Genomic DNA, 24,399 nt, shown 5'->3' with positions numbered 1-24,399 from the left:
GAGATCATTATCCCCCATCTCCTTTATCTCCTTAGGTGGCTCCCCTTTTCTTCATTATTGGGAAAATTTGTTCTAATCTTCAGAATTTAATTTTTGAGACCTCATTTTTCTTTAATCTTCCCATCTCGGGTCATTGAATCACAATTATTGTTTTTCTTGAACTTGGAAAAATCAACTTTCTTGAAACCTAAAGTAAACATTATTATACACAGTATTTTCCTCCTTGTCTTTCACAAACCCTCAATTTTCTCTTCATTTCCCCTCACTTCTATTACCTGTCACTTCTTCCAAGTTAGTCAGAATTAAGTTCCCCTCCTCACTTCTTTGACCTTTGACCTAATAAAATGAAACTTCTAATAGATGTCTGAATACCAAAGTCAAACATAATCACCATATTATATATCTCTGCAAGTATCATGATCTGTGTCAGGAATATCCAGGCAGGCTGCCTATTGTCTATTCCCTCCTATCATGAAATAATTTGTTTGCTTCTCCCTTTATCTTTATCTAATAACTCACCATCATGTTCCTTTTAGGCACAGTACAACTAATTGGGAATAAAGGAAAGAAAAATGGTCTTAGGATCAGAAGATCTGAGTCCAAGTCTAGGCTTTGCCATTCTGTAGCTGTGTCCTTGACCAAGTCACAACTTCCCAAGCCAAAATTTGTCCACCTGTAAAAATGAGGCCAATAAAAAATACCCCTAGCTCACAGAAAATCACTGTAAATTTATTAGTTCTATAAAAAGGTGATTTACTGTGATTTGCTACCTACCAAGTGTTATGAGGGAGTACTTACCTTGAACCAAAAATGAAAAGCTATGTATAATTTCCACCCAATTTGTTGGTTATAACTAATGAATCAGGGTGGCTAGGTAGCATAGTGGATAGAGCATAGGCACTGGAGTCAGGAGGACCTGAGTTCAAATTTGGTCTCAGACACTTAACAATTATCTAGCCATGTGACCCTGGGCAAGTCACTTAACCCCATTGCCTTGCAAAAGCCAAAAATATTTTTTAAATAAAAATAAATAAACACATGAATCACCAAGTACCATACTTGAACTTCTTACCAATTATTTTCTCCATGGACACCTTTATTATTATTATTATTATTATTTCTAATAATAGTCACTGTCTTCTATAACATCCAAATTTATCATTTTCCTCTCTCCTCTCCCATTTTCATTATTGCCCTTAAAGTAGGCATTCTATAACAATAAGGGAATAGAACTGGTAACACCCAACTAATGAAGGGATTATTCAATAAGTTACACTGACAGTCAGGAGGTAAAGCCTCTTTAGTTCTCTATAGCTGACTAGTGACATCAAGTGCAATTTTTGTTTAACAAATTGATTTCAACTTATTGTACACAGACCTGCTCTAACTCATTTTTCACAAACAGTATTCTCTTATAAGACTATACTTAACATGCAAATGACATCACAAATCAAAATGCCTAAAATCATTACCATTTCAAACAATAATGAAGAGATCTTTTCTTAGACTTTGCCTCCACAGACAATATCCTAGGAGTCTGTGGGAGGTCTACTTTTATACCCCATTACCATCAAATACTACCACTGAAAGCTGTCTAGTTCCGTGATCTTGTGCAAGTTACTGAATCTGTCTGAGCCTCAATTCCTTCTTCATCGTTGTGAAAATCAAGGGAAAAATCATATGTAAAGCAATTTTTAAACCTTAAAGCACTATATAAATATCAGTATTTAGTATTAACATAGTGATCTGGTATTATCAGAGTGATATAATGAGGTTGCAATGTTTTGAACTGCTTATTTTTACAAATACAACTGGTGATTTAATTATTCTAATCAATATAAAAATGTCTTAGATGATATTGTCAGTTGAATTCCTATGAGAAAAGCATTAAACATTTTTACTGTTCCAAACATTCCCATAAGAAGAAAAAATATTTTTGGGGGGGAGCCAAGATGAACAGCAGGAGAACAGCCTTTCTTAGGAGCTCTCTCCAAAATATTTCAAAAACCTAACTAAATTTTCAAGAGACAGAACCCACAGAAAGATCTTCCAGCCCAAGGTTACCTGGAAAATAGTAGACAGGCTCTGTTCCACAGGATTGGAGGGGGCAGCAACAGTCCAGAGTGAAGTACCTTCAGCCTTCTGGGAACAGCTTCAGGGTGCCTGAATCCCTGGGAGCCCGGCTCCTGGCAGCAGAAGCAGTTTTCTGACCTTCCAACCCAGGGAGTACCAAGAACAACTTGGAAGATCAGCAGGGAGACATCTGCCAGAGCAAGCATGAAGCCCAGGCCAGAGTGGCCCTCCTCAGCATGGCTGTGGCCCTCATTGCAGCCCAGATTCCAGGAAACAGAAGTAGGACTTTGAAGCCACCCAGCAGGGGCTACCCAGCAGCTGCTACCTGAGTGCTCAGCCCACAGAAGGTAAGGGAGTAGAGGGAGACTGTTGAGGTCTGTCCTCTGTCCCTGGGACAGGACACTGGGGCTTTGACCACATTCAGACCCTGGTTGCAGTCTGGGGCCCCCATAGAGCAGGGACCTACCTCAAGGTCCTATGGCAGAGGGGTTAAACTGGTGGCCATTCAATAGACAGGAGAGTAGTCAGAGCCTCCCATAAGACCTTGAAGGAAGTGAGGTATTTGTGGGGGTGTCCCAATATACTCAAAAAGCTCGGGAAGTACCCCAAAACCAGGCACAGGCTGGGGAAATGAGTAAACAGGGAAAAAAAGGAACCTGGCCATAGACAATTACTTTGGTGCCATGGAAGATCAAAATACTCAATCTGAAGATGAGAAAGTCCAAGGTTCTGCATCAAAAAGCCTCCAAGAAAAACAGAAATTGGGCTCAGGCTATGACAGAGTTCAAAAAAAATTTGAAAATCAAGTAAGGGAGGTAGAAGAAAAATTGGGAAGAGAAATGAGAGAGATGCAGGATAAACATGAAAACAAAGTCAGCAGCTTAGTCAAAGCAATCCCAAAAAATTCTGAAGAAAATAACATTAAAAACCAATTTAGATCAAATGGATAAAACAGCTCAAAAAATTATTGAGGAGAAGAATACTTTAAAAAGAACTGGCCAGATGGAAAAGGAGATAAGAAAACTCTTTGAGGAAAACAAAACCTTTAGATATAAAATGGAGCCAAAGGAAGCTGACAACTTTGTGAGAAATCAAAATATAATAATTCAACACCAAAAGAATGAAAAACTAGAAGAAAATGTGAAATATCATTGAAAAAAACAACTGATCTGGAAAACAGATCCAGTAAAGATCATTTAAAAATTATTGGGCTACCTGAAAGTCATGATCAGGCAAAGAGCCTTGACTTCATTTTTAAAGAATTTCTACAGGAAAATTTCCCTGATATCTTAGAAGCAGAGGGTAAAATAGAAATTGAGAGAATCCATTGATCTCCTCTAGAAAGAGATCCAAAACAGCAGCAGCATCATGGATGACTTTGAGTTGGCCCATCCCCAAATAGAATGCATAGAATCATAGGCTTAGGACTCTTTAGACCTCAGAGATCATCTCTTTCAACTCATTCCCTTTTGACTGATGAGGAAACTGAACCCACTAAGGTGAAAGACCACACAACTAGGAAATGACAGAGTCAAGATTCAAATTGAATTTATAATGCCATATGAATGCAATGGAATACTACTGTATTCTAAGACATTTGGGGAAAGATGATTTCAGTGAGAAGCAAAAAGATTTATGAACTGATGCAGAGAGAACATTTTATATCACTACTCAATTTTATAAAAATGAATACTTTGAGGAACTTTCATAAGTGAAATGAGCAGAAACAGGAAGAGTTATATAATATCAATGACAATGATGGAAGAAACATCTTTGAAATATGTAAGAATCCCTTATCAGAGCCATTACCATTCATGATTCTAGAGCACCAATGATGGGAATATCCTAACCACCTCCTGACAGAGAAGTGATGCTAATTGAGTACAGAGACATGTATTGTTTTAACTCATCCAATGAGGGAATTCATCTTGTTGATCATTTCAATTTGTGGCAAGAAGTTTAATTTTCTTTTTCCCCCTTAGTAGAACGGGGAGTGAGAGGGAGAGGAAAAATATTTATATTAATTAAAGAAGTTAAGCATGATTTAATAAAAAGAGAGAGATCCAAAAAAATCAACCCCCATGAATATTACAGCAAAGTTCCAGAACTCCCAAGTCAAAAAGAAAATATTACAAGCAGCCAGAAGGACACAATTCAAGTATCGTGGAGCTGTAATCAGGATCACACAGGATTTGGCAGCATCCACATTAAAGGCCCATAGGATTTGGAATATAATATTCTGGAAGTCAAAAGAGCTTGGAATGCAACTGATAATCAACTACCCAGCAAAACTGAACATCCTCTTTCAGAGGAAAGATGGACTTTCGATGAAACAGGGGAATTTCAAATGTTCCTGTTGAAACAGTCAGCTGAACAGAAAGTTTGACCTTCAAATATAGGACTCAGGTGAAGCATAGAGAGAGAGTGGACGAGAAGGGTAAATTATGAGGGATTTAATGATGATGAACTGCATGTATTCCTGCATGGAAAAATGATACTGATAATAATCATATGAACCTTCTCATTTAATAGAGCAGTGAGAAGGAGCTTTTATAGACAAGGCACAAGACGGAACTGAATTTCAAGGTATAATATATTACAAAAATGAAGTCAATGGGTGAAAAGGAAATGTACTGGGGGAAAAGGAAAGGAAAGGTAGAATAGACTTAAGATATTTCATGTAAAAACAAGTCAAGAAATAGCTTTTGCAATGGTATGGAAGGGGGAAGGTGAGGGACAATGAAGGAGCCCTCATTCTCATTGGAAATGGCTCAGAGAGGAAACAGCATACACACTCAATAGGGTATAGAAATCTAGAAGAAAAAGGAGAAGGGGGACAGGGGAAGGGGAGGGGAGATGTGGGTGATAGAGGAGAAGGTAGATTACAGGAGAAGATAGTCAAATAGAACACATTTTCTTCTTTACTTTTTTTTGCAAGGTGCTGGGTTTGGGTGGCCTATCTGGGACCATGGGGCCAGGTGGTTGCTGGGTCTCTGGGGTGGGACATAGGCTTGGGGCCTCTTGGTCTCAGGGCTGGTGCTCTTTCTACTGTACCACTCAGCTGCCCTACAGCACATTTTTGAAGAGGGACAGAGTGAAAGGAAAGAGAAAATATAATAGATGGTAGGGGGGAGGAATGGATAGAGGGAATTAAAATCAGCAACAGCAACTGTGGAAAAATATGGAAGTAACTTCTATGATAGAGAATGTGATTCATCTAAGGCAGAGCTAATGGTATCAGAACACAGACTCTTTCTTTCACTTTATTTCTCATGAGGTTTTATATTTTTGTGGGAGGCAGGGGTATTATATTTACTCTTACAAGAAGAATATTTTAGTAATGTGTAAACAAATTAAAGAAAAATATTAAAAAATAATTTTTTTAAAAAGTAGCTTAATGGTTAGTTAACTGTTTAGACTGTTTTAAAATATATTTCTCATCTTAAAATATATGTTCAATGACTTGTATTTTATCCAAATACCATACTGCTCCAAACTATATTCACAGGAGAAATGTAGAGCCTTCCAAGAAAGTAAAAGAAAAATACACTGAATACAAGAAAACATCAAAATATAAATCAACCTGCTGAAATACATATAATAAGGAAAATAAAATATTTTGTAAGAGGGGAATTGAAAATATATTTCAGGAACATAGCTGAAAAGTGAAAATGCTGTTTTAAAAAGTATTTACAAATTCATATATTTTCTTTGGCTTTGTTCAATTCAGTACCCTAAAAGGGGGTTCACTATCCTCATTAACTCACACTTCCCATTTCCCAACTCTCCTTTTTAAAGCATATTTGTTTATTTAAAATTCATTTTAGAGTACATGGGGAAAGCTGAAAAGGGGAAATACATGCATTGGCATAGGAAAATGAGTAGAGAATAACTATCCTGGTTGAAAAGGCCAGGGGTGATGGGATAGACTTTCTCTAAGGATTACACAGAGGAAGTGAAAGAGGAAGAAAGGGGAGAAATGAAGGAAGAGAGGAAAGAGGAAAGGAGGAAGAGAAAAAGGATAGAGAAAAAGAAGATGAAAGAGGAGGAGGAGGAGATGATGATGGTGATGGTGGTAGTAGTAGTGGTGAAGATGAAGAAGAGAGAATAAAGTGGTAGTGGTTATTTGTTTCATTGAGTCAAATCTTCAAGGGTCAGTTCATGGGTCATCTCCTATGGGAAGCCTTTCCTGATCAGATCACAGTACTTGTTAAGCTTTCTCTTTCTATTCTTCAAATATTTGTGTATATTCTGATTTGTTTGAATGTTGCAGCCCTCTAGAAAAATGCAACATTCCTCTTCTTGAGGGAAGAACTTTTGCGTGTACGTTTAGTATCATTGTTATATTACAGAGTGCAAACATACAAGTGCACACATGCAGGCATACCACACACACACACACACACACACACACACACACACACACACTTCCTGGACCAGATTAAACCAAAGGTATCTCTCACTGAGACCAAGGTCATTGATTCTACATTCTGACACATTCCCAGAACTGAACTTGACTCCAGCCAAACAACTTTTTCTACCACTCATATCCCAGCATGATTCAAGTGGTAATAAGAAAAGGCCATTTTAGCTTTAAGGCACTGCCAAAAAAAAAGAAGAAGAAAAGCAGGTGGTCCATGAAAGGAACTGTAATCATCAAAAATACAAGGAAAGTTTGGCTTCCTGAAACCTACCTATATTAAGGTCTGTGTGATACACAGGTGTATTTCAGTGAACTGGTTTAGAAACATTGAACTTCCTTGACTTGAGACTGTGGCTCCCTTATCAGTGACAAACATTCATAGATCCACAGAAGAATCTGGATTGGTATTGGCCTTTGAAAAACAATGACAAAAGCCTAATGATAAAATCCTGGAAGCAGAATCCAAAGGGACTGAGTCACTTCTAGTGTTCACTTTGCTTCTTTAGGAGACCCCAGAGATTTCGAAACTTTGTTTGAATGAGTAATTGTTTCCACTTAAATTATGTGCATACATACCATAATGATCCAGTTCAGGCCCTTCACAACATAAGAGACCATAAGCCATTTCAAATCTTTAAATGAGAAAAAGATTCTATGGTTCCCTTCAATATTCATTGCCAAGCAGAAATCCATGACAGGGTAGCAATGTGTAAGCAATTATCCCATCAGAATGACTACCCTTCAGTTCTTTTTCTCTAAATTTCTGTAGACCAGTGAGAAAGAATTTTTTTAAAAAAATATCTTTTAAACTTTTCAATCCTTTATCAAGCTATAGAACTTAAGCAACATCTGGCATGTAAAATTTTCATTTAAATCTTTCAAGTGGTTCATTTTTCCTCAGCTTTAGGAAAAGAACCCTGTTTTATTTTACCATACCAGCCATAAATTATTCATTAATTCTGTTTGCTAAACCCCTAACTGAGTCCAGATGTTTCATCTGGAGAGCTGTATCTCAAAAATATAGCAATCTGTGAGGGGTGGAGCCACAGGTCTTTCTCCCAAATAAGATGCAGTGTTTATTTGAAATGAACAATGCAGTGATGGTCTTTTAGGAATGAAGCAAAGAAGTAATTAAAGGGATTGAAACGGCCAGAGTACTATGGGACTAATAATACCAAATTCACCTCCAAAGCATTGCTCTCCTACTTCACTGAAATGCACCAGTGGAGACTGGAGATTCTATCCCAAAGCATTTAAAGGAAAACAGTCTCCACTTGTCACACAATATGTAAATATTTATATGTTGTTTATAGCCATAGTTCAACAACACAAAGAATGTTATTTGAAGTTGAATTTCAATTCAATTCAAATCAGCATTTTTGAATCTAAATCAAGAAGAATCACTTTTCAAAAAAAGGAGTTAAGGTTTTATAAAATTTTAAATATCAATGAACTTGGAGTAAACATTACTGTGAACATTAATTCTTTTGAGCTAAGAGGATCTACTTAGTAAAGGAATTAATTCAGGTCATGGTTTATTTTCTGTAATACTATAAAAATTAATTTCTCTGACAATGGAAAACAATGCATACTTTCCTCACTCATTAAATTGGAGCCAATGATTCTTGATTAATTGGTGCAACATATCAGAATACTATTGTTCCCAAACAGATTATTAAAAGTATGGTTTCTGAAAAATCAGGATTTTTTTTTCAATAGTTGAAAATCAATTTATTTAAAGAGATGAGTGATTAGGCATCTGGCAATGGTGACTTCAATTTCTACACCTGGTTCAATGCTGATAGAAGTGATCTGCTTAACAATTTCAGAAGGGCTATGCAAATCAATAAAGCGTTTCTGGATTCCCATCTGGAACCGATCCCAAGTCTTTGAACCTTCACCGCAAGGAGTTTTTCTGGTTGTGATGCGAAGTGTCTTAGTGGGCATTCGAACAGGTCCCTTCACTTTCAGGTTCTTTTCTTTGGCTCCTCTAATTAGATCAGCACAAAATTTCTCAAGTGACTTCACATTACGGCTGGTGAGGGTGATATGGATCTGGTGAATGGCCACTTCAGGCTCCACGAGTGTCTTGCCAGTGTTTTTGAATGCCGTGGCAGTGGAGTGGCTTCCTGACCAACTTATTCCTCAGTGTGAGCAAACAGCAGTGAGTCAGGAGGCAGAAAGGTAGGGAGTGCTGCCTGCACAGAACCACAGCAGTGCTATCTCCACCAAAGAGGCAGAAAGATTTTTATGAACTGATGAATTATAGAGCAAGAAGAACAAGGAGAACAATTCATATAACAATAACATTGTAAAGAAAAACAACTTTGAAAGACTTAAGAATTTTGACTGGCTAATAATAAAATAATTCTGATAAATGCTAATAAAATATGCTACTCACCTCCTGAAAGAGAAGGAAGAAATGAGCACTTTCTGTCTACTATGCGATGGGCAATATGCTGAGTGCTTTATAAATATCACTTTCTTTGATTATGACAATAATCCTAGGAGGCAGTTTTTTTACTTATTTTATTCGTTCATATTTTACTCAGGAAACTAAGGCAGATGGCGGTTAAGTGACTTGGTCAAGTAGTAACTGAACATTTACAATGAGTAGAAGCACCATAAGAAGTATTAAGGAACACAGAAAAGAAGTATGGGGGACAGCTAAGTGGTGCAGTGGATAGAGCACAGGCCTTGGAGTCTGGGGGACCTGAGTTCAAATCCGACCTCAGACATTTAATAATTACCTAGCTGTGTGATCTTGGGCAAGTCACTTAACCCACTGCCTTGCAAAAAACAAAAAAAAAGAATTATACCATGGTCCCTGATTTAAAGAAGTTTGTAAGATAGTTGCAAACATAAGCCATAATTATAGTTGTCTTTTACTGTGGTCATCATCATCATTATAATGAAGGAAAATATAAACGAGACAGTCATAGCAAAAAGAAATCAGAACCTGAAGCCAGTAAAATCTGGAGTCTGAATCAGGGCTCAAATTTGCGGGCAAGTCACTTAACTTCTGGATCATTCTGTTAAAAATGGAAATGAGAGGCAGAATAATGTAATCCTGAGGAATGAAGATGATAGAGAGTTGGGACCCTCCTCTAACACACACTGGTTGTGTGACTGTTAACAAAGCCCTCTCAGTGCCTCACACAGCCCTCCAGGACTTGAAGTGACAAAGAAGATTCTGCTAGGCACTGATAGAGGAATCATCTTCATACCAATGAAATCACAGGCCTAGCAAAACAATAAACAAATAAATCTGGATAATATTGACACTACCAATCTTGAAGGGAAAGTATGATTATTACTTCCAAACCCACCTTCCAGACATATCCCCTATTATCTTGGGGGAGATGGTGGGAGGGTATTAAGAAACCTCATAATTACTTTAAAATACATGAAGGTCTATCCCTGGAAGGACTGAGTTTGCTCTACTTGGATTTCTCAGGAAGGCCTGGAAATAGTGAGTAAACATTGTAAACCTTCCTAACGATCAGAGTCATCCAAAGATTGAATAGGCTGTCTCAAGAGGTGTATGTGTGTGTTGGGGGGGGGGGGTTACCTTTCATTGGAGGCCTTTACAGAAGGCTGACTAACCACTTAGAGGTAAAATAGCAGGATTCCTATAAAGGTACTAGTTGGCCTCTTTGACCCCTTTCGATGACTCTCTGAGCTTCTACCAATTCCCTGACCCTGTTTACTGACTCTGAAGCAATTGGCACACCAGTACAATGAATCAGGGCAAGTGGAGCAAGTGGACCTTAGTGTTACTGACTACAAGAAACAATGGTAGCTTGACAGGATTGAACTACAGTCTGTAGGACTGTCTACAGAAGTAGGAAGCATAGCTATGGAGTCAAGATGAGTCCAAGTTTAATCAAGAATAGAAAACAGGGTCAAAGAGAGCAAAAATGGGGCAGGAAATAGGTCCATTCTCAGATTAAGGGTCCACATAGGACAGAGGATTCATAGCTTTCAGTACATGATCTAGATACTCTAGATAAGCAAGAGATCCAGATGAACAGGGAAAGATCTAACACTGTTCTATTCTATTTTCATTCTTATCTGTTCATTGTGGTTAGCCAGTCAGAACTTTTTTTTAGTTTTATGTAGACAAAGTAGAGGATTTACAAGGATTACATCAGGGATAATTTTAAACTATCAGTGTTTATATCACAATTGAAGACTTTTACTTAGTTAAGCTGTTTTCATGGACAAGCATATCACTTACTCTCTGGGAAGTAGTATCCATCTGTTTTTCATCTCAATGCATTTTCTTCTCCCTGCACCCCTTTTTCTTAAAAAGTTTTTGATTTTGTTTTTACTGACATATATACAAAGAAAACTGATTTGTTTTAATATCTCTTTTTTCAATGGATTAAATAGAACCATTTTCTCAGGCCCCTTTCTCTCTTTTTTTCAAGCATCCAACTCTTAGGTTACTCTAATTATGAAATGCATATTATTATAAAAAATAGTCAAAATAAGAAAATTACTTTGTAACTTTAAAAATTATAGATATACTATATGTACATATAATTTGTGTACATCTCCTAGCTCCATATCTGAGCTAGTTACTCCCACTACTATAAATAAGCTATCACTTCCCCTTTAGCTATAATTCATACTTGTTCCTTTCACAGCCAATCTTTCAGAAAAGATAATTACCTATGTTTAGTCTATGCCTGCCTGTTGGCCAAAGTGACTTGTGGCTCCACAATTCTATGGAAATTTCTCATCCATTAATTAGCAACTTCTTGGATAAATCTCAAGATTTCTTTTCATATCCTCTGGGTCCTTCTCCCTACCCTTTGATATTTCTGACCACTCAAGCCTCCTATATACTCTAACCTTAGCACTAAGAAATTTACTCTAAATAGAGGAAGGGGAATAAGATATGCACAAAGAACAATGAAATAACTTCAAAGAAACAAGTGAAAATAAAGGGCAGAAAATGAGTCTCAACAGTCCCCAGAGGGGAAACAAGAGTTACTGAGTGAGCAGAGTATGAAGGTATGCATGGTGTCATTCATTCCAGTTCTGGCTGAGAGTTATGGCTGATTGTTCTCTCTTGATGGTCATCACTTCCCTGTCCATTAGCCATTAATTTAATCCCTCAGTCTTTCTTACTCTCACTTCTTTTTTTAAAATTTATTTATTTATTTTCATCCATATGCACATGCATATTTCCAAATTAAAAAATTTCCCTTCACCCTCCCTTCCCACCCCCTTCTCCTCAGCAGGGAACAGTCAGCTTAGCATTTTATGTACATATTTTGATAAACATGTTTACAAATTAGTAATTTTTGGCATGAGGAATTAGGATTAAGGGAAAGAGATACATGACAGATCATTTTTATAAAGTGTTCATAAGATTCTGAACCGGGTGGGTTTTTTTGTGTGTTTTGTTTTGTTTTTCTTCCTCTGGATGGGGATAATACAGTCTATAACCAGTCAAATACTGTTATCCTAGCTCTCTGAAGTGCTGAGAGGAGCTGCTTCCATCGAGGTTGTTCATCTAAAGAATGTTATTGTTGATGTGTACATTGTTGCCTTGTTTCTACTCCCTTTGCTCAGTATCAGATCCCATAAGTTATTCCATGCTTCCCTAGAGTCTGACCATTTATGGTTTCTTATAAAATAATAGTATTCCATAGTATTCATGAACCATAACTTGTTTAGCCATTCTCCAATTGATGGGCATCCCCTTAATTTCCAATTCCTTGCCAGTTACAAAAAGAGCTGCTATGAATATTTTGGAACTTGTAGGACTTTTTTCCATTTTTTATAATTTCTTCTGGATATAGAGCCAAATTTGGAATTGCTGGGTCAGAGAGTATGAAGAGTTTTATTGTTCTTTGGGCATAGTTCCATATTGCTCTCCAAAAAGGTTGGATTTATTCATAACTCCACCAGCAATGAATCAATGTCCCAATCTTCCCACAACCTCTCCAACATTGATCAACTTCCCTTCTTCTCATCTTGGCCAATCTGATAGTTGTGAGGTGATGCATCAAAGTTGGTTTAATTTGCATTTCTCTAATCAATACTGATTTGGAGTACTTTTTTATATGATTATAAATAGCTTTAATTTCTTCATTTGAAAACAGTCTGTTCATATCCTTTTTACTCTCACTTCTTTATTCTCTACATAAACAACCATGGTAAGCTCAATAGCTCACTAGATTTCAGTGCCTATAGACATCTGAAGTCCTACCATATCACTACCACTAGTCTAGAGGATTTCTCATCTAGGGTGTGCTGCTGACACCTAAAACTAAATCATCTTCAATAATAAATTTATTAGTATCTCCCCTAATTCATCATTCCTCTCTTAAGAGTCCCCAGGGTTTGAAACTTTGGTCTTTTTGATGGGAAATAAGAAACTTTTTAATTACAACCCAGAAAAAACTAAAAAGTAAAAAAAATAGCAGGGGGAGAAAGGAGAGATGAAGAAGAGCCTCATAAGTCTGAGTAAGTTCCCCTGAAGCTCTTCCCAAGCAGAGAGGACCAAAGGTCACTTCAGTCTTAGAATACTTATCTCATTATATGAGAGATTCTACCAGTTTCTAAGAAGTCAGTTTGCTATAGGCAAAGTAAAATTCTATAACTGCATTCCAAAAAGTCAACTATACACAAACAGAAAGAGCAAAGCAAGAAAAAACTCAATCATGTGGAAAAGACCTGGAATCCTAACAAATACCAATTGTAATAAGCATCAATAGTATTACATAAGAACTAATAAAGGAAAAAACAACAAAACAAGAATATAATGAGATTGCTAATCAAGGTGCATCAATAGAAGCATATTATCCAGCATGAGAGAGATGGCACTTCTGATTTATTCAACTACAGCAGTCAGATAATATAGGAAATATTATATCTGATTCTGGTCACCACAATGCCAAGCAGAAACATATTTACAAGAGGGTAACCAGGATGGTGAGAAGACTAGAATCCATAACACACAAGAATAAACTGAAGAATATGAGTGTGAGATATATGAAGAATTGGGACTTTTTTCTGTGTACCATACTCCCAGCTTGGTAATTTCTTCTAGATGTATAGAGTTATCTAAAACTTACTGGTAAGTTGCAATGAGTAATCTAAGGCTTAAATTTAGGTAACATGAGGATCCCACAAGCAGTAAGTACTAGAGACAGAATTTGAATCTGACATGGTTATAAATGTACAGCCTATATCAGATTGCTTTCTGTAAGGGGAAGGGGGAAGGGAAGGGAGAGAAACAGAAATATGTAAAACTCAAAACCTTGGCAAAAAAAAAATAATTGATAAAAACTACTGTTGTATGTAGTTTTGTTGTATGTAATTACAATAAATTACAATAAATAAAATATTTAATTTTTAAAAAAAAAAGAAAAATGGTATGAAGCTGGCTTCCCATATCACCAGAGGTCTTCAGATGGACCAGTGGTCATGATGCTGTAGAAAGGATTTCTCTTCAGATATGAGATAAGCACAACAGTTCTTAGAATTGCAGCACTTTCCAGACTGATTCCAGACTCCATTTCAGTTCTCACAGTCAGCATCTGGGGAAGCAAGCAACTTCTGTGGAGAGAAGGACAGCTATCTCCACCAAAAGCCCACCACAGCAGATGGTCAAGTCAACCTAGCTAAAGCAATAAGAGATCCTGAGAGATAGAGGCAACCCACACTAGGTAAACCAAGCCACAACCACCTTGACAATTATTTCCCCTCAGATCTTGACGGAGACAACTCAGGACCCTGAACCCAAGAGTCCTGATAATAGCAATGCTCCTGGCACTATAATCTCAGACATCAGGCTTGGAAACAACCCACCCAGTTGCCTCTGCATGGGATATAGACACAGCTATCAAAGACTCAGAATAGAAATCCTTTCCCCAAAAGTCTTTGACGTTATCAAATGTTTTAACATCAGAAGATAAAATGATTTTGGCCATGGAAATGAGACTAAAGAAAAGGCGTTATTATTTAGTTTTCATTGTGCTCCAAACCTGCAATGTGTATTGCCTCATCCATTGGAGTGTGAGTTCCTTGAAAAGACTGTCTTACTTTTCTATCTGTATCCTTACACCTCAGTACAATGCTTTGTTCTTATTAAAAGCTTAAAAATGCATTTTTCATTAGTTCATTTGTTTAGATTGGTCTAGGTGACCTCTAAGACTCCTTTCAAGTCTTTGATTCTGACTCTTAACTGTACCCCTTCAACAAGTATATCACCAAATCCTTTTGCTTCTTCCTTTGTAGAATTTTCTCAGATCACTTCTTTTCCATTCCCATGAACAAAATCTTAAATAAAACCCTAACTATAATTGCTTCAAATCACTCCAATAGCTTCTAAACTGGGCTATTTTCAGTGGTCTTAATCTAATATACTGTAGTAGAAGTGCCTTCTTAGTCACTGATTTAATCCCCTATTTAAACCCAAAAATGGTTGTAAATTGTTTTTCATTTAAATTGAAATTATGGATCATATCATTCAAGATACTCCACAAACTGTTCAAGTCACATAGATTAGAGTGAAGCAAGAATGGGTTCAAAATCAGACAAGACAGGTAGTAAGAGTACCCAAATGTGTTTTGTTTATATCTTTCAAAGTCCTAGAAATGATCTAGAGATTAACTAGCATTTTGTATGTGTCTCTTTATCATTAGCATGAACAGTGTCTCTGACTTTGTAAACTACCACTTTCTTCAAATCATTTCCCTGATCAAGAACCTACAATGGCCTCCCACTGCCTAGACAACCAAGTAGAACCAGTTTAAAGGTCATTGGTAATCTGGTCTTGCCTTCTCTGTCCCACCAACATGAATCCTCTGCTCCACTTGAGGTGGTCTATTTTCCTTCCCCACCCTTATATCTCCTGGGCCCTTGTTCATGCTTTTCCATTTTTCTGCTCCAACCCCCTTCCTAGACTACCATTTCCCTCAACCTTAGGTGAAGTTATAATTAAAGTTACATCTTCTATAATTTTTGACAAGTCTAGTATCATAGGATGTTATATTTGGCAGGGTCTTGGACATCATCTAGACAAGCTCCTTCAATTTTAAACATGAGGGAAATGAGATGTTGAAGAAAAGTAAGTTGACCAAATGCACACAGCTGGGGTAGAGTTGGCCTGGGACTTGAAATAAAGTCTTCTAAATCCAAATCCAGGGCTCTTCTATGATAATTGGAGGCATGTGAAACAAGACATATTTCTTTTCTATCTCCCCAATGCATCTAGTCCAGTATCAGATACACAGTGGACACTCATCAAAGACTTGCTTCCTCTATACATCTATAATTACTTACCTATGTTTCTGTTGTAGGTACCTACTCTTTCAAGACAAGGAACTGTCTGAAAGATTCTTGAAGGCTTAGATGACCACTTTTGGAGGATGTTACAACGGGGTTTTCTTTCAGGTATGATTTGTCTAATTAGTCACTAAAGTCCCTTTCAACTGTCAAAGTCTATGATTCTGCTTTTTCCCTTGTTTTTTATCTCCCCATGATGCTCATAGGTCTAAAGCAGGTGCTAACTATGCCACTAACTCCATAAAATAATCATACATTTTAGTAGATCAAAATTAATTGAAAACTACAATGTCATTATTGATTTCTAGGTTATGAAGTTTTCAGTGACTGAAGGACAAAATTACAATAGGAAGAATTCAAAATTTTGTTTAAAAATATAAAAAATTATCATAAAGGAAGAAGTCTAAATATATTTTTCAAATCAAAAGTAATACTTCTACATTGAAGAAGGTCAAGAAGCTAAGAGGAAAGGGGATAGAAGAATAAGATCCTTGACTTCAAAAACTATGAATTATCTAAGTATATATATAGCCTCTTTTCATGGCTCCCAAAGTGAGCATATTTAGAAGTAAAAAGAACAACATATCATTTACACAGAAAATTATGACATAGTTCCAAAGCCATGTGGGTTCTGTTATAGTCATGTGAGTAAGGAGAGAGATTGAGAAAACCTACATCCATATGATATTCCACGCCTGAGAAATGGAGAGTCATAGATCAACTCCCTTAAGTGTTCTTGAGAACAATCTTATGTTACACCTAAATGGTACTTCTATGAAATTCTACACTTTGATTTATTTGAATGCTTATGAGATATAGTTATTACAAATTTAGAGAAAACTATTTTAAATGCTACCCACTAAGATTCTGTCAGCCAGAGAATAGCTTTGTTCCATGTTCCCATCATATAGAAACATTTCTTTGGAAAGAAAAATAAGAAAGAAACACATCTTACTTGGATTGGGCTAGGCAGCCAGGTGCTATCATAGTATAATTCTCTTCCTTTGGCTGGAGAGCTGTGAGTTCTATCATATTAACCATCACATCATTTGTGTGGCCTGGAAGTTTGGGAAGAAATGAAATCATCTTCTCTACTAAGTTATCTCCATGGTGTCCAACGGCTCCTATTAAAACAAAAATGAAAACAATCAGATAATGGAGGTAGGGGGGAATACACTGTTCTTGGTGGGAAATATAGTTAATCACTCTTCAGAAGGAAAATAAATGTGGTACAAGGTTCCATTGCCAACTAAGACATAAAAGGAGAAATCATGGAATTCTGACACTAGAAGAGACTAATTTATTCATATAACAGATACAGAAATGAATAAGGGAATAAGACATTTATTAAGTGCTTACTGTATTTGTAATGCACTGGGGATAGAAAAAGAATAAAAGCACCACCCCTGTTCTCAAGAAGCTCACATTCCAATGAGTGAGATGTAAGTTTTTAGCTGCAGGTCAACTGGAAAAGTTCTATGGTCCTTTGGGCACAGCAGCAAAGCTGATGGCAAAGCCACTTTAATGCTATTTCCACTGGCAAAATAGTATCATTGTCTGATGTTGAACCATTTGACAGAATCAAAAACTGATGTTAAGAACTTCCTTTTCTGGGTTTTCAGTAGCCACAGCCAGAGCACCTGCAAAAACAGCTGCCAGACTACATCTGAAGAGTGTCGTTATCTTCTCAGATGCTATCTGAGGGCAGTATGCTAGAAACAATACTATTTCCAAGACTCAGGTTCAGGGTCCTGGGCTGTCTCCATCAGGTCTGAGGGAATATGGTGATTAAAGTGGTGCCTAGCTTAGCCTGGTGTATGCTATTTTCTGTCTTTCATGCTCTCTATCTGACTCCCTATTTCTGTGTGCTTCTGTCTCTCTCTTGTCTTTCGGTGTCTTTCTGTCTGCCTGTTTCTGCTCTGCTGCTACAGCTAGGTTGGTTGGCCTGCCTTGGGTGTGACAGGCAATCGATTAAGAAATGAGTCTTTGGGCGGCTAGGTGGCGCAGTGAATAGAGCACTGGCCTTGGAGTCAGGAGTACCTGGGTTCAAATCCGACCTCAGACACTTAATAATTACCTAGCCGTGTGGCTTTGGGCAAGCCACTTAACCTCATTGCCTTGAAAAAAAATCTAAAAAAAAAAAAAAGAAATGAGTCTTGGTTAGTATAAATGAACTTTCAAAGGCAATACTGCTAATAAAGCCAGAACAATGGACTAGTACAGAAATCTCTTATTTCTAGTCTAGTCTTATACCCTTTCCATGATACCACAATGCCTTCTGAAACATCATGCATTCAAAAGTGAATGTAGTGAAAGTAGTGAAATTCTGGACCAGTAATCAAGTGATAGCCATCCCCTTAGTTCCAAGTTTTTTGCCCTCATAAAAAAAGCTGTTGGAAATAGTTTTGCATATAAAAGACTTTTTTTTCCGCTCTCTTTGATCTCCTTTGGGAATAGGCCTAGCAGGAGAATAGTTGAGTAAAGGGATATATGGTTTAATAACTCTTTGTGTGCAATTACACATTGCTTTCCAGGATAGTTGACCCCTTTCATAAACCAGTATCTCAAGAAATAATCAGTTAAAAAAAGTTACTAAAAAAAATTTCAAAAACATGACCTGAGGAGACATAATGACTGATAATCTTTTATTTTTGCCTAATTCTTAATCCTTACAAAGAGGGTGAATATGTAGGAAAACAATGGTACTTTCTATGATACCAGTGGCAGCAAGTTATGCTTATGAATTTTATAGTCATAGTACTACAATGCTCAGGATAGAAAATCTTAGGATAGGTGTGTTGTTTTAGATGCAGCAAGTACTAAAAATTACAGTTGCTTATTTTCATCAAATGCATCACAAGTTTGGGATTACTTTAGTTAGTAAGGAGGGTAATACACATTTATTTTGTATCTAAAGGTTTGCAAAACATTATATATTTACTTATTTGATCCTCACAATAACTTTGTGAGGAAGATGCTCTTATAATGACAATTTTGCAAGTGAGGAAATTAAATTTTAGGTTAAGTAATTTGCCAAGGATCACAGTTAGTGTCTGAGAGAAGATTTGAACTCGTTTTCTTATCTCAGGTCCAAAATTCTATCTACCACTCCACATTGCTTCACATATAATATTTCAAAATATAAATTATTATAACAAAGTTTTCTCTCTGGGAGGAAAAGTGTTTGAATTTTTTGTCATACTAGGGAGTAAAAAGAAGTGTTGGTTTTGGCCACTGAAATCATAAGGTAGTCCAATACCTGTTCTGAGTTTTGCAATGATGGATTTAATGAATAAACCCTAAATTTCTGGTAGTGACTTTATTTTTGTGATATCAACATTCCCCCTATCTTTTAAGGGTTAATCCTAGGTCTGCTAGATTTAATCCAAGAGAAAAGTTTTCATCCTTCTAAAATCTAGAAGTCAAACCAATAAAGTAAAAATCAATTCTGAGTTCTCCAGCAACTCCCAACTTTAGAATGTTAAAATGAAGACCATTAATAAAACCTTCTGGCTGATGTCAATTGCCATAAGGGAAAAGGAGAGGGAACTAAGGCTCAATACACTTAGGTGATCATAAATCAAATCTAACCTCTTCATTATTCTTGGAAGTCAATCAACAAACAAAGCTACCTATGAAACACAATTATTAAATGCTCTGTTCAACAATGGCTGAAGCAGCTGGCCCATGATCTTTGGCAGCAGAAGTTCCTAGGTGGTCTCCGTACTGAACAAAAACTGCTCTGAAAATCACAAAAGCTCAAGCAGAACTGTCGGTCACGTCTTATGAAAGAAACTAAACTTTCTGTTTGTTTAAAAAGTTTAACAAAGTGAATAAATGAACTTAATGATTATAATCACCTATCATGGGAGGTATAAAGGTCTTAAAAGCTCTAAAGAATATACTTTTAGGAAGATGACCAATAAAAGATGATGCACAAATATAATTTTCTAGCAAATAAAAGTCGTTTAACAGTAATATTATTACTGATATTATATCATATGTCTACAGAGTACATTATACCAGTTTGAGAATTTAAATAAATGAATGAAAAAGCATTTATTAAACCCTTACTTTGCTCAAAAAAAAACTCACTGTGAACTAAGGTAGACAGACACCCAAAGAAGGTATAGAGCAGATAAAAATAGACTACAATACATTATCAGCGAATTACTGCACAAGAAAAAGAATATCATGACAGAGATGTAGGAACAGAACAGAATATCAGCTAGTCAAGTTAGGTGAATAAGGGATAACAGACAGTCTGTGGACTTCATCAATAATTATGAAATGTCAAGAAATGAGAATAGGCCTAGCAGGAGAATAGTTGAGTAAAGGGATATATGGCATCAAGGCTGAAACCACTGAATTTTCAGAAGAATATGGAAAACAATGTCACAGTATGAAAGATCCTGCATTTATTGATTGAGATATATGAGATAAATGAGTTTACAGGTCCATTTAAATATCAATGAAGCTCATAAATTGTTTTGACAATTTTCTCATCCAGATAAATGAAGTATGATTATAGAACAATATACCATGATGTCAATTTACTGACACAGAATCATAATGAAACTCTTCTACAATATCTCTACAAAGAACGGACAGCTATATTATCCAAATTCTCTAAATGATAACTAAAGTTACAGGTATTAAGTGCAGTAGACTGATATGTGACAAAGAAAGAACCACTCAAGAACTAATAAACTCAATCTAATCCCTTCTCCATTAGGATAAAAAAAAATGTTAATTAAAGCATTTTTATCCACTACAAATCCATAAAACTAAAACATATCTGATGATTTGTCATAATAAAAATACAAGAAAGTCCACTTATAAGATACAACAAGCGAAAAGGTTGATGGTCACCCCCAGTGAAATAAATGTAGTTTTTCATAGTTGAGTAGGAAGGTACTAGAAGCCCAGCACTCCGGGCTGTTACACCATACTCCATATATAGTCTGTCCAAGGCAGAGTACAATTAGACTATTTTTTTTTTTTAGTTTTTGCAAGGCAATGGGGTTAAGTGGCTTGCCCAAGGCCACACAGCTAGGTAATTATTAAGTGTCTGAGGCCAGATTTGAACTCAGGTACTCCTGACTCCAGGGCTGGTGCTCTATCCACTGCGCCACCTAGCCACCCCCAATGAACTTATTTTGCTCTATAAATGGTGTAGTATGGATGTGACATCAAGCCATTGAGGCAGTACAGCCTGCACACTTAGCATTTGACAGACCTGCATCCCTTTTCTTTCTTTCTGGACTGATTCACTCACTCCAAACGGTACTCACACTGGTAATTTTGAAAAATGAAGGGCTTTCTCAGAGGAAGGCATTGACCGTATTTGTGACAACTCTACTAGAACTCTCAGGATAATTTGTGTATTATGTATCTCCTAAGCCCCAGACTGTGTGCTTCCCATTTATATAAAATTGGTGACAATGACATCTTTGATTCTTAAACATGAAACATTTGCTAAAATGATAAGGTAAATAAAGCAAGAATAATCATAGCATTCATTCAATGGAAAGTCTGAAAAAGCAGCAAGAACCAAAACATTCTCACACCCTTTACCAAGATAAGATCCAAATGGTTACAGGACTTAGACATAAAAAAACAATACTATAAGCAAATTGGAAGATCAAGGACTAGTTTACCTGTCAGATCTATGGAAAGGGGAGCAGTTTATGACTAAGGAAGAGTTGGAGAACATCACCAAAAACCAATTAGATGATTTCGATTACATTAAATTAAAAAGTTTTTGCACAGATAAAACCAATGTAACCAAGATCAAAAGAAATGTAGTAAATTGGGAAACAATCTTTACAACTAATGATTCTGACAAAGGACTCATTTCTAAAATATACATAGAACTGAGTCATAGTTTTAAAACAAAAAGCCATTCCCCAATTGACAAATGGTCAAAGGATATGCAAAGGCAATTTACAGATGAGGAGATCAAAGCAATCCACAGCCACATGAAAAGTGCTCTAAATCATTAATTATTAGAGAAATGCAAATTAAAGTTTCTCTGAGGTACCACCTCACACCTCTCAGATTGGCCAATATGACCAGGAAGGATAATGATCATTGTTGGAAGGGTTGTGGGAAATCTAGGACACTATTACACTGTTGGTGGAGCTGTGAACTCATCCAGCCCTTCTGGACAGCTATTTGGAGCTATGCCCAAAGGGCAACAAAAATGTGCATACACTTTGACCCAGCAATACCACTACTGTGTCTATACCCTGAAGAGATGATGAAAAAGGGTAAAAACATTACTTGTACAAAAATATTTATAGCAGCCGTTTGTGGTGGCAAAGAATTGGAAATCAAGTAAATGTCCTTCATTTGGGGAATGGCTTAGCAAAGTGTGGTATATGTATGTCATGGAACACTATTGTTCTATTAGAAACCAGGAGGGATGGGATTTCAGGGAAGCCTGGAGGGATTGGCATGGACTGATGCTGAGTGAGATGAGCAGAACCAGAAAAACAATGTACACCCGAACAGCAACATGGGGGCAATGTTCAACCTTGAAGGACTCACTCATTCCATCAGTGCAACAATTGGGAACAATTTTGGGCTGTCTGCAAAGGAGAGTACCATCTGTATCCAGATAAGGAGCTGTGGAGTTTAAACAAAGTTCAAGGATTATTCCCTTTAATTTAGAAAAAAACAAATATCTTATTGTCTGATCTTGTTACCTCTTATACTTTTCTCTTTAAGGATATGATTTCTCTCTCATCACACCCAATTTGGATCAAGGTACAACATGGAAACAAAGTAAAGACCGACAGATTGCTTTCTGGGGGGGGGGGTAGGGGGAAGGGAAGCAAGATTGGGGGGAAAATTGTAAAACTCAAATAATATCTTTAATAAAAATAAATTTTAAAAAAAGAACCAAAACATTAGCAGTGTACTCAAAAACCTAAATCATACTCTTCCATCTTACTTAGTTGAGGACTCTTTGTGCATTAAAAGAAACTAAAAGAAACCATGTGATAAGGCACATGAATGGAGAAACCCAAGCATTAGTGGTCTCTGCATCATGTGTTACCTGTACCTTCTCTCAGTTTCTTCCTGAATAAAGTTGCTTCTATGTTACTCTAGGGCCACTTAAGTAGTGTAAAAGCAATAGCACTATATTCTCTCAGTAAAAGAGCAATACTAATGCTCTTCCAACATTGTGTTTCCACCATCTCCTGCCTGACATTCCAAATTAGATGCATTTCAACAATAAATGAATTCTATCTTTTTTTCTGCCAAACTGGTCCCCACTATTAACAGAGTAAAGCTCATTAGACCTGAACTCAGGAGAGAACAGTATCTGATACTTCATAGCTCTGTGACCCTAGAGAAGTCACAAATCTCACTGTTAGTTTTCCCATCTGTAAAATGGGGATAATAATGTCTGTACAATCTACAGCACTTGCTTTATGATAAAAGCTTACATTGTAAGCAACTACATTCATGTGAGTTCTTAAAAGTATACTGTTAGCCTTCCAAGTAAGTTTTATCAATTCCCTACAATACTAAGTGCTAAGAACTATTCTAATGTCATCTTTTAGACTAAGGTGTAAATTTAAAATAAAGAAATAAAATTTACAAGTATAACTAACCTTATTAATATATATGATTCATATCTTGAATACTGATATTTCACTAGCCCATTTCTATTTTCTGCATTGAATTTTAAAACCTTCCACTCCACTTATCAGTCCTTTTCCAGTTCTCTTAATTCTATCTAGTAACAGAGATAGAACATTTTTAAAAAATTTAAATAGATTTCATTGATAACCTCATCTGAAAATGTTCATATCTCTTGATAATTTACCAATTGAGGAATAGTACTTAATTTTTTTATAAATTTAACTAAGTTCTCTGTTTGAGAAATGAGATCTTTATCAAAGAAAGTTATTTCAATATTTTTTTCTCACAGTTGCTATTGATAGTTTTATTTCCCTCCATCCTATTCTCCCCCACCTACATTTATTCTGTTCCCTCTCTCTTTTCACCTTGTCCCTCCTCAAAAGTGTGTTGCATCTGATTACCTTCTCCATCCATCTTCTAACACCAATACTGCCCCCTCCTCCCACCGTGTCCCCTTTCTCCAATCCCTTTTCTCTCCTATTTTCCTTCTAGAGTAAGATAGATTTCTATACTCAATTGAGAGAGAGAGAGAGAGAGAGAGAGAGAGAGAGTGTGTGTGTGTGTGTGTGTGTGTGTGTGTGTGTTATTCATTCTCTGTGCCAATTCTGATGAGAATACTCACTCCCCCTTACTTTCCCCCTCTTCCACTCTACAGCAAAGGCTTTTTCTTGCCTCTTCATGTGCAATAACTTACTCAATTCTACCTCTACTTTTCCTTTCTCCCAATAAATTCCTTTCTCTTCATTAATGTCATCTTTTTTTATCATTCCTTCAAATTCAACTCACTCCTGTGCCTTGTCTATATATGCTCCTTCTAAATGAGAAGGTCCACATGAGTTATCAGTATCATTTTCCCTTGCAGGAATACAATCACTTCATCATCATTAAATCCCTCATAATTTACCCCTCTCATCCATCCTCTCTATGCTTCACCTGAG

At 36.6% G+C, this 24,399-nt stretch overlaps 2 protein-coding genes across 2 annotated transcripts in view; both read right to left on the bottom strand.

Moving 5' to 3' along the window:
- The window catches only part of SCFD2 (sec1 family domain containing 2), a 454,457-nt gene that overhangs the window by 421,887 nt on the left and 8,171 nt on the right, over positions 1-24,399 (bottom strand). Inside the window, exon 2 of the mRNA XM_074229435.1 lies at positions 16,761-16,929. Coding sequence (XP_074085536.1) covers positions 16,761-16,929 — 169 coding nt within the window. The remainder of the gene's footprint in view (positions 1-16,760; positions 16,930-24,399) is intronic.
- On the bottom strand, positions 8,201-15,387 carry LOC141517148 (small ribosomal subunit protein uS10-like). Its single transcript, XM_074228031.1, has 2 exons — positions 15,312-15,387; positions 8,201-8,640 (listed from the first exon to the last, which is right to left on the bottom strand). Exons 1-2 carry the CDS (start codon positions 15,385-15,387, stop codon positions 8,228-8,230), a joined length of 489 nt encoding a protein of 162 aa, XP_074084132.1. The 3' UTR covers positions 8,201-8,227.

This window comes from Macrotis lagotis, chromosome 3 (genome assembly GCF_037893015.1).
Source record: "Macrotis lagotis isolate mMagLag1 chromosome 3, bilby.v1.9.chrom.fasta, whole genome shotgun sequence".
NCBI lineage: Eukaryota > Metazoa > Chordata > Mammalia > Peramelemorphia > Peramelidae > Macrotis > Macrotis lagotis.
This window is presented reverse-complemented; position numbering and strand designations above follow the sequence as displayed.

Excerpts from the sequence above, each read along its gene's own strand:
- LOC141517148 (XM_074228031.1), bottom strand. The coding sequence starts at position 15,387 with ATGAACAAGGGCCCAGGAGATATAAGGGTGGGGAAGGAAAATAGACCA. Across the intron at positions 8,641-15,311 it reads GGAGCAGAGGATTCATGTTG|GAATAAGTTGGTCAGGAAGC; the intron begins GTGGGACAGAGA and ends GCTCACACTGAG.